Source organism: Protomyctophum parallelum, assembly GCF_964188405.1.
Source record: "Protomyctophum parallelum genome assembly, chromosome: 8".
NCBI lineage: Eukaryota > Metazoa > Chordata > Actinopteri > Myctophiformes > Myctophidae > Protomyctophum > Protomyctophum parallelum.
The window spans coordinates 7,400,884-7,412,116 of record NC_139703.1 but is presented as its reverse complement, the minus strand read 5'-3'; the positions used below and the strand labels follow the sequence as shown (position 1 = coordinate 7,412,116).

The following is an 11,233-nucleotide window of genomic DNA, read 5'->3' as shown; positions in this document are numbered from 1 at the left end:
AGTACACAAATTAAATGTAACATTCATTTTTTACTTAAGATTTGACATCATATTTGATTTGGCTTTTGTTCTAGACTATAGGTATTAGACATTATTTATTTATATTGAACTCATTGATGAATTTTACATTTTTCATTTATTTTTGCTGGTGAAAACCAATTAAATAATCTGGTTATGATTATCCGATTATGCTACGGATAATATTGTGCGGTGCATCCCTAGTTACAACAAGCTCTACAAGCTCTGGAATATTCTTTGGAATATCTTGTAATGAACATGATGTAAGCATATTGCTTTCAGTACGTTTACATATCCTACTAAGTTTGGGGTGGTGGGGTGCATGGGTCTACAATATGTAAGCCATGTCTCTCTGTAAATAAAATGCATCCCAAACAATATTTCTTACGTAAATAGTGATTTTTTTTGTTCTTCATTTTATTAATTCTTTATTTTCTTCTTACACACATCATCAAACCCAATCACTTGCATTCTCATCAGTCATTCAGGGCCATGGCATGACAATGTAACATTTTAGACGCACAGTTTGAGCACAAACATGTGAAACAGTTCTTGAGCCCCAACCACAGTCAGAGGGAAGTGGGCTTTGTAAAACGCTACACAAGGAATAAAACAAAAACTAAAAAGCTAAACCAGGAGCACATCCCGTTATTGGTTTGACAAGCTGGTATCTCATACGGTTGAGTATAATTCCTCCATTGCACAAAGTCAAACAATAGAAATCAACTACACATCATGAATGCTCACATAATATTCACCTATTTGTTTTTATTTAATTAGAATTCCCATATCCAAAATACCTATCTTTGCGTTTTGACTCACGCTTATACATATCCTTAGAAAAAGAAGATCTTAGGAAAGTACAAAAGTAATTAAATATCGCTTTTGACTTTATGGCTGAAAGTGAAATTATACAGTGTTGTCTTCTATAGCGCAAATATCCTTTTTTTTAACAGCATACAAACTAAAGGTAGTTTTACAGAGCTCGTAATCACCTAGGTTTACCACATTAAGTGCACTTGAAAAAATCAATACATGCCATTTCTACAAGGCCAAGGAAAACACCAAAAAAGACCCTTCCCTCGATAGATACAGAAAGCAACCAGTAGATCTCATGTGTACAGAATCAACCAGACCACGTCATGTAAATCCTTTCAGACATTTTCTTTCTTTAATATTTGTAAACTAAGTGTTCATTATGAAGCAGTCTAATCTGTACACTAGTGTTGTAACGCCATCAGAAACACGTGACAATAGAAAACTTGGCATTTGTGTGTACACATCAAGATCGCACAGACATCCCGATCTCACACACACACACCATACCTCACCAAGCTGATAACGATCACACACACACCCACCATACCTCACCAAGCTGATAACGATCACACACACACCCACCATACCTCACCAAGCTGATAACGCAGTCACAATGTGGAGTGTTGATTCATTAACCTAGCTGTTAAGAATATTTGAAAATGTTTTAAATATTTCGCCTTTGATATACCCAAAATAGGGAAGCAAGGGTGAAAGGGATTCATTAAATATTTGTTTTATTGCTCCAATACTGAGGCAATATCAGAACAATAGGTTTGGCACCACTGCAGGCATATTATTGTGGACATATTGGTGGATGAATGGAGAAAATAAAGCGTATCAGCTACCGCAGCGGTTCTCAAACATTTCTGGATCAGGGGGCCCACTTAAAAATGTTTGCAGCCCACCCATATGGACCCCTTGTTAAGTGGTCAAATGAGTGGGCCGCAGCCCACCCATATGGACCCCTTGTTAAGTGGTCAAATGAGTGGGCCGCAGCCCACCCATATGGACGCCTTGTTAAGTGGTCAAATGAGTGGGCCGCAGGCCGCATGCATTTTCAGAGCATATTCTGGCTTGGATCAATGGAACTAACATTAAGTTCCTCTTTGATGTTATCACATCACAACTCATTTTTCAAAGTTGTAAAGAAAACATACCATGACATATATTTTTGTACTGTTTTTCTTTTTTTTTAAAACATTGTTATATTATGATTAAAATCTTAGTGTTTCACCAATTATTTGGGTGGGGGGGGCCCTAGCTACATCCTCACGGCCCTCCAGTGGGCCCCGGGCCACAGGTTGAGAACCACTGAGCTACGGGGCAGTCATAACTCTGATTGGTAACAACTCCACCCCCCCCCCCCAACCCCGCCCACACACGCACACACACACACACACACACACACACACACACACATGCACACACTCGAACACAACCAAAAACACTCACACTCACACTCCCTTATATTTCACTCCTCCAAGGAAAGAAACTTCTTTCCATCCCCTAGCATGTGCAAAAAGTGTAGCACGGAGTTGTGTGCGTGTGTACGTGACGTGTGTGTACTTGTGTGTACGTATGTGTGAGATCATCCAGTATACATTCTCCACCATTTAAAAAAATAGACTCTTCCTCCAGAGAGCTGTTCCCTCAGTAGCTCCTCCTTGTGGCTGGGGAGATGAACTGCAACTGCAAGACCCTGAAATGGAGGAATGTGTCATAAGAAACAGAAGTCAACAGAAGTTCTTGACCCCAAAAGCTGAACCCACTTTCATCATTACGAAATCAGTTATCTGAACTTACTTTCTTACCACTTTATTATACAGGTGGCAGAAAGCCTAAAGATATTATGAGAGAAGCAACATTAAATAAGAAGATTCTAACTGGCTACATCATGTTACTCCAGAAGAACGCAGCGGTTCATGCCCTGCATGCAGGAAATGAACCTGGCATTTATTTTCATTTAATGTGAACGTCCACTGAGTGAACTTTTTCATGTCAAGGACCCCCACATTTTTTTAAGTATTTGGCCACGAATCTGCATCGCTAAATAATTAGTTCCAGGGATCACAGAAAAAGAAAAAAATATATTCTTAAATTATAGCCGACCAGTTAGGTGGTTTCCTTCCAACAGCGACGTTATAATACGTTGCTGATGGAAGGAAAGTACCTAACTTAGAGTTATTATGATATTATAATATAGCTAAAATCTAATATGATACAAGATGCATCCCAGTCTTACTGCTTACCTAGAGGCCTAGCTGTGTCCTCCAGTCTTTGTAGACGTGGACACCACGTCTGTACTGAGCTGACCAGAGAGCTGGTCAAGAGCAGACGGATCCTCTGCATGTTGTTTCTGAAATACCAGGGCAAAAGGTCAAGCAAGACAATAATAATAATAATAAACTTTATTTGTATAGCACCTTTCATGACATGAAATGCAGCTCAAAGTGCTTTACAGAGCAATGGAGAAAAAAAGAAAAGAAAAGCAGGGCATTAAAGTAATTTGAAAAATCAAGAGTGTAGAAGTAGGTCTTGAGCTGCACTTTAAAAATGTCCACAGAGGCTGCCTGTCGAAGGTACAGTGGACGTTTGTTCCATGCCGTCGGCCCATAGAAGCAGTCCAGAAAAAACAAAGGCGTGGATCAGCGTTTTTGCATCGTCCAATGACAAATATGCTCTGATTCGTGCAATAAGGTGAAAAAAAGCAATCTTGGTATTTGGTAACATGATTAATGTGTGAATTAAAATTCAATTCAGAATCAATAATGACCCCCAAGTTCTTTACTGTACTGTCACTTTCTACAGTTAGGTTGCCAAGTCTGGTTATTATTGATTCTTTCTGCTCACTAGAACCGATTATGAGAACTTCTGTCTTATCCTCATTTAGCTTGAGAAAGTTCTCACTCATTCAGCATTTGATGCTAGACAGACAGGTCATCAACGGGTCTAAAGCACAGGGATCATCTGGAGCTACAGAAAGATATAGTTGGGTATCATCAGCATAGAAATGGAAATTCACTCCGTGATTGGTAAAAAGTTCTCCCAACGGCAGTGTACAGGGAGAACAATAGAGGAATTGAGGCGAGCCCTGTGGAATACCAGAACCGATGTTGTGTTTGTCTGAGTCAAACTCAGCTATATTGACAAAATAACTTCTGGAGGAAAACCAGGACAGGGCCGTACCAGACAGGCCTATCCAGTACTCCAGACGTTGTATTAAAATTGAGAGAGTAAGAGAACATATACAGTACATAAAAGTAATAGAACGGATACATCTATACTTGTCAGCAGACACCCTAAGATCATTAATTACTTATCATTAATGACAAGGAAGGGATTATGGCAGACAATGAGCACAGCTGTAGTGATGATGATGACTTGGTTAACATAGACCAGACATTAGTGACGTACACACAGCATGATTTGGGCAAAACAGATGATAAGCGGAAGCAGCCAATTGTAGTGGCAAGCATACACCTCGAGTACAGCCATGATCCAACTATTATTATATTTTTCTCTATATTACACATACAGTACATTATATATGCTAAATAATAAGCAAACAGATTAATTTGCTCATAATATTGCATATATCCACTATACATTATATATGCTAAATAATAAGCAAATAGATTAATTTGCTCATAATATTGCATATATCCACTATACATTATATATGCTAAATAATAAGCAAATAGATTAATTTGCTCATAATATTGCATATATCCACTATACATTATATATGCTAAATAATAAGCAAATAGATTAATTTGCTCATAATATTGCATATATCCACTATACATTAAGCTTTCATGCAGCAGCAGGTCATTTGCTTACTTTAGATTTAGACCTTGACTTGCTCTTTCCCTGGAGGAACAAAGTGGGACAACTTCAGTGGAAGAACAAGATGGACACGTTTTAACCGCTTTTAACCTGGCCATGCCTTATAGGCACAAGTAAATACGGTATATATGGTCCGGAACCTTTCAAAATGTTCCGAAAAAAGCACATCTACAAGCTTGCAGCGCACTGTGAGCTTGTAGATCAGCTGTATTAGTATAGTAGTAGAGAGCACCAAAGTCCGACGTAATGTACCCATGATCCTATACCTGGGTCATGTTCTTTTTTCCTACCATTCTGAATTCCCTTAGTCGTGATTAATATCACATCATGTAAGAACTGCGTTCCAAAAATAAACAAATGAGCACGGCGTTTTGACTCTGGATATGGATATGACAGCAATAAAACGCTAAACGTTACCAAAAACAAGACAGTATCAAAATGAGTGACTGACTATCATGAACGAGCCACCTCCCTCACAATATTGCCGGGACAATTTGTTTATTTTTGGACCACAATTCTTATTATGACACGATTGACGTAAGATGGCCAATGTTATCTTCAACAGAGAAATTACTTCTGTGATCCAGAGGATGAACGAGTGACTTCGGTACTCTTCAGTATAAAAAAAGGGTTAAAGGGATATTTCACTTTCAAATAAAATAGAGAAAAATGAGAGAACACAGCCACCTCATATGCATTGGAAGGACTTTATCAGTCACCAGAACCAAGGGCGGTTGTTTTCAAAGAATCTATCGTGGTTAAAAATTTAGTTTGAAGTTACAAACATGTTTGAAAGTGAAACATCCCTTTAAGTGAGTGCCTGATCTCTGCAGTTACGTCGTTACAACCATAGAGGGCACTGTGACATTATAAAAATCACAGTGTGGATGATGATCGGTCTCATCTTGTTCTCCTCCTCCTACCTTTGGTTTGTCTCCCTTAGATTTGAACTCTGGGGCGTTGGGGACCAGGGTGTCTGACAGCGAATCCAGAACTGAACCCGACATTGGCTGAGAGAGAGAGAGAGAGAGAGAGAGAGAGAGAGAGAGAGAGAGAGAGAGAGGACAAATCGTGACTTACAAACATGTAATATTTACAGCTGAATTGATGCTGTATTCATTGCTGTATTCATTCACAAGTGCGGTTGTAGGTACCAGAGTTAAGAGACCCAACTTTGGTAAACAACTTTGGTACTGTAAACAGTCATATCTGGAGTGTATTTGGGTTTGATAACACGCTTCCCAAGGTACTTGTCAAATAATTTAGTTTTATAATCAGCACACTGTAATCTATATAATCATTACTATGATTACTGGCGGATACTGGCGAGCTGATAACACACATTTACTTTAGCTTGTAACATACTAACAAGCTTCCAGCGGAAGAAACCATAGTGGTGATTAAAACACTATATGTCAGTACCTTGGGAAGTGTGATATCAAAGCCAAATATACAACTTACAGCATGTCACTTTGTCTGGAACGCGTGAGAACTACTGATTTAGAAGGCATTTGTAGAATTGGCCTCAGATATAACGAAAAGCCTGATAACAGGACTTAACTTTTACAGCAAAACTTTCCTACCTTCAAGGGTTCTGAGTCCAGTACAGGAGGAAGCAGGTCTGGCGTGGCTGCAGCACATGAGGCTGCAGGTCCTGTTGCTGCAGGTACAGCAGAGAAGTCACCCGACAGCAGGTCCAAGGCGTCTGCATCACTCATTGACTTCAACACAGAGAGACAAACACATCTGATGAAGGCCTAGAGCCCAAACGCGTCCTGATCGCCTTGTTTCCTCTATATGTTTCATTTACAGCTGATGAAGGCCTAGAGCCCAAACGTGTCCTGATCGCCTTGTTTCCTCTATATGTTTACAGTAAAATAAAAATAGATAGTGTAAGTTATATTCTTCTTGGTTAAAAACAAAACGTATTTTGTTAAAAAGGTGAAAGCTCTTTGTTATTGAGTGATCGTTGCGATAGTGTTTGTTCAGTAAAAGGGGTCTTCCCGTTTCTCCAGCCCATTAATAAACTGAAAATGACTTTTCAGGTGGGTTATCAATGTCAGCCGCTCAGATAAGAGTACTCGTTCACCGGTTCCAATTTCGTCTGCTCATTTTATTTCTGTCATCTTCCAAATGTCACTTTATTCTGCATTCTGTTTGGTTTCTCTATCCTGACTGGATCACATAGGTATCCTGAGCTGGAGAGACGAGGAGAGGACACCCCTGTTAGTAAACACACACTCTATATAGCAATGATTGCTGTCAGAACGTAGAGCTATTTAACACTTATTTAAAATAAGCATTGACACATCTTCAATGTCAGTCTACTGCCCTTTCTGTCAGAATGTAGAGCTATTTAACACTTATTTAAAATAAGCATTGACACATCTTCAATGTCAGTCTACTGCCCTTTCTGTCAGAACGTAGAGCTATTTAACACTTATTTAAAATAAGCATTGACACATCTTCAATGTCAGTCTACTGCCCTTTCTGTCAGAATGTAGAGCTATTTAACACTTATTTAAAATAAGCATTGACACATCTTCAATGTCAGTCTACTGCCCTTTCTGTCAGAATGTAGAGCTATTTAACACTTATTTAAAATAAGCATTGACACATCTTCAATGTCAGTCTACTGCCCTTTCCGTCGGTGGGAGGTCCTCACCTGCTTGGGAGTGGTATCCGCCTTGCCCTCTGCCGCCGCCTGCAAATGCAAAGTGGTAAAAGACCCGCATAAGGAGAAGAGACTGGAGCGGCACGGACATTTAGAGCCTTTTATTTAGGTGCCGAGTATACAAAAGACTAACATTTCGACCTTGCGGTCGGAGTCATAGGGTGGTAGCATTTGGGCATGTCTTAAATACAGGCAAGGCTATCAATGAGCCAATGACAAGATACCATGATACATGTAATAACCATGGTAAAAGACCTGTTGGACTGGGGAGCGTGTATTCAACGTCCAAACTCACAGAAGTGGCGTGCACAGACATTTAGAGGGGCAGGTGCACAAGTGAATAAAGGGCACCTTGTGCAGCTCGTGGAACCGGCCGGTTGCCTTAATAGTGTGAGATTTATAGATTTTGGGGCCTAAATAATATATTAGAAGCTTTTGTATCAAGAATTGATCAATGTCACCATGGTCCACATACTGTACAATTTTTTTTTTTTTTTTTTAGTTTTGTTCAAAAGGGCACATTTGTCCAGAAGGAAAAGGGCAGGGGGTGTGTCTGAGCCAGGGGGGCAGTCAGCCAGATATTTCGTGAAGCCTCATTTGAAATCGGTAGTTCATATAATGGCCTGTTGTGGCGCTGGACTGGACCCAAAAAGCCCCATAGCTCCATAGAGGCCCATGTATTTTGGCCCAACTTCACCTAGACTGTATTACCTTAATAAACATGGTCATGAATACTTTCTTCTTCCAGTCACTAGTTTAAAGTCTCATTTCTAATGTCATAATATTCTTTTTGGAAAATTATGGTCCCATTAATTAAAAAAATGACCATAAAGAAAAAAAAACATCGCGTATGTTCTGAGGGGCGTGGCTACCGTTACAGTCTATGATCGGGATTCCCCTCCCACTCAAGAGTCTTCTCCTCCCACTCGAGTCAAAATAAAAACCAACGGAGAAGAAGGGGGGAAGTCCCGCCTCGTTGTCTGGGCAGCCAATGACCAGCTGGTACAAAACGGAGCCAGCCAATGGCCAGCTGGTACCAAAAGATGGCGACTTACATCAGGAATTAGCATATCATTACAGGCTTCATTTTACGTTCATGTTAGACCCGGGGAACGCTTTGTCCATATTTTTTACAGTCTATGGTCTGAGCTCAGTACACAGTACAGTATGGTACTGTAAACCTGTCAGCGGATTCACAACAGTAGAACATGCTGTAATCTAAAGAGGTCTACCTTGAGGTCTTCCTCTGTGGGGCGATACTCTGGGGGCAGACTGTCATCTCTCTCTCCCATCTTGATCAACCTCTCCTCCATGGCCTCCTTCTCCTGCAATAAACCACACGGGTAATTAAGGACACGTGGCAATGAAAGGGTGTCCAAGCCTTTTTATGACTAGCACAGGCAAAAGAAGAATGAAGCGTTAAAATCTCTTATCTTTATAGACATTCTCCTTTTCCGAAGCGGTCGGTTACCTTAACAATGTCTTTGGCGGACACGGGGGCGACGGGCTCTGGGGTGGGTGTGATGTCCATCAGGGTGTCTGACAGGGCGTCTAGGGCGTTTGTTGTTCCCGATGACAGCTGAGAGCGCAAGCATCCACACGCACACATGCACAACACACACACACACACACACACACACACACACACAAACATTAGTCCTGGTGTACGGTAAAGGTCCTGCGTTTTTCAGAAAACCGGTGGAAAAACACTGCAAAAAAACCTGAAAAACGCAGCAGTGTGCAGGGACCTTTACTGTAATGAATGAATGACAGTGTGCGTTTGAACAAAACCCTCAAGGCGTTTTGTTGATATCAGTTGTAGCATGTATTGTATAACTGTACCAATCAATCACTCAAACCTGGCGGGACGTTTCTGTGGGGTGACTGACAGCAGAGCTGAGTGCAGGAGCAATAGCGGGGGCCAAAAAGTCTCCCGCCAAGGCGTCCAACGCTGAGTCAGCACAGAGCTGGAGAGAACAGTGACAGAGCAACAGCAATGAGTGAGAATCACGGTAGAGCAGTGTTGACTTTGGCAACACATTTTGATTTTAGTTTTATAGTCATAGTCTCTTGAATAGTTTTCATTTAGTTTTAGTCACATTTTAATAAAATGTATTTCGGCAGGCCTTGGTGCCGTCACAATGGCTGATTTTACATTTGCTGAAAATAGCCGATCTACAAGCTCAAGTGAGCTTGTAGATCAACACAGCCTGGTGTACAGTATGCATGTACCTGTGCTGGAGGCGCTGAGGGGGTGACAGCCTGTACAGCTGGAGCAGAGGAGGACATCATGAAGTCTCCAGACAGGAGGTCCAGAGCATCACTAGTGTCCATAGAGGGCTGCATGGGGACAGACAGGCACACATTATCAGGGTTTACCCAAAAAAAAATTACCCATGAATTAGCAAAATGTTTCCATATTTACTGTAACCAAATTTCCAGGCCTGTATAACAATCATTCAGTGCGTACAATAATGCCCAAAGACAGGCAGTGCAGCAAAATTAAAGCATAGAATATAGAATGGTATAATTCCATTCCAAATGTCGTTACACGGCAAAAAACTACTTATGTTACATTTGTGTAATATTATACATGTTTTGGATTTTATTAAATCAATAGCCAAAAACATATATATATATGCATATCCAAATATTTTTCCATGACCCTTGATGAATTCAAAACCTTTGACTGAAAAAAGTTTTTCGAATTTTCTAAATATTTCCAGGAATTGCATGACCGTGGGAATCAGGTTTCATGATATCTTCGCTGTGGGGCAGAAACCTCTTATCTCCATAGTCCATACCCATAGTCCATACCTGTCGGGCAGAAACCTCTTATCTCCATAGTCCATACCCATAGTCCATACCTGTCGGGCAGAAACCTCTTATCTCATAGTCCATACCCATAGTCCATACCTGTCGGGCAGAAACCTCTTATCTCCATAGTCCATACCCATTTTTTGTATCAAAAGTAGCAGAATCTGCCAGCGCATTTTGAGCTTGTCGACTACTTTTGCCGTGAACAGTAACCGTTTTGGACATATGAGGTTTCCACCTGACAGAGACGACATGGCAGGTTCGGGACTTTTCAACTGACGATTATGCATACGTAATTGAGCTTACAGAATAAAAGGCGATTGTGTAATAATAATAATTGTGACAGGCAGGTTTCCAGTCTCACCTCAGGCTGTGGAGCGGGCAGGTCTTTAAGCTTGTCTCCTGTAAACCTGTATTCTGGAGGGAGGGTGTCTTCTCTCTCTCCAACAAGAACACCCTTCTCTGAATCCACTTTCCCCTCCTGTTCGCAGTCACACACACATACCGCAACAATTATTTAAACAAAAAGACAAATGGACGTATTGTGCATTTTGTACCAGGTACTACTAGGGCTTTCACTTCTAGTGGTTTTTACTAGTTGACTTGTTGCCTAGGCCTACCTATTATGTAAAAAAGAAACTAGTTTGCTTAAAGCCCCACCAGGTACACAGTAAAGTGTTAGTAAAGAGTGTTGGTTTAATACTGAGAGCGTAAAAATGGCACTCAGGAGTACAGTATGACAGTGTTTGTGTTACATAATGCCACTCAGAAGTACAGTATGACAGTGTTTCTGTTACATAATGGCACTCAGGAGTACAGTATGACAGTGTTTCTGTTACATAATGGCACTCAGGAGTACAGTATGACAGTGTTTCTGTTACATAATGCCACTCAGGAGTACAGTATGACAGTGTTTCTGTTACATAATGCCACTCAGGAGTACAGTATGACAGTGTGTGTGTTACATAATGCCACTCAGGAGTACAGTATGACAGTGTTTCTGTTACATAATGCCACTCAGGAGTACAGTATGACAGTGTTTGTGTTACATAATGCCAC

General features: G+C 40.7%; 1 protein-coding gene across 16 annotated transcripts in view; it reads right to left on the bottom strand.

The window, feature by feature from the left end:
- Positions 1-414: 414 nt before the first annotated feature.
- The window catches only part of cast (calpastatin), a 61,669-nt gene continuing 50,850 nt past the window's right edge, over positions 415-11,233 (bottom strand). For 12 of the 16 annotated variants that reach the window (XM_083771857.1, XM_083771851.1, XM_083771854.1 and 9 more), the window contains 11 exons: positions 10,539-10,655; positions 9,590-9,697; positions 9,217-9,324; positions 8,829-8,936; positions 8,590-8,682; positions 7,349-7,387; positions 6,267-6,404; positions 5,607-5,693; positions 4,678-4,707; positions 3,087-3,193; positions 415-2,536 (listed from right to left, as the gene is read on the bottom strand). In XM_083771857.1, the coding sequence (XP_083627983.1) occupies positions 3,095-3,193; positions 4,678-4,707; positions 5,607-5,693; positions 6,267-6,404; positions 7,349-7,387; positions 8,590-8,682; positions 8,829-8,936; positions 9,217-9,324; positions 9,590-9,697; positions 10,539-10,655 (927 nt within the window). In that variant the 3' untranslated portion in view covers positions 415-2,536; positions 3,087-3,094. The remainder of the gene's footprint in view (positions 2,537-3,086; positions 3,194-4,677; positions 4,708-5,606; positions 5,694-6,266; positions 6,405-7,348; positions 7,388-8,589; positions 8,683-8,828; positions 8,937-9,216; positions 9,325-9,589; positions 9,698-10,538; positions 10,656-11,233) is intronic. The other 4 variants (XR_014569669.1, XR_014569670.1, XR_014569671.1 and 1 more) reach the window with 4 other exon arrangements.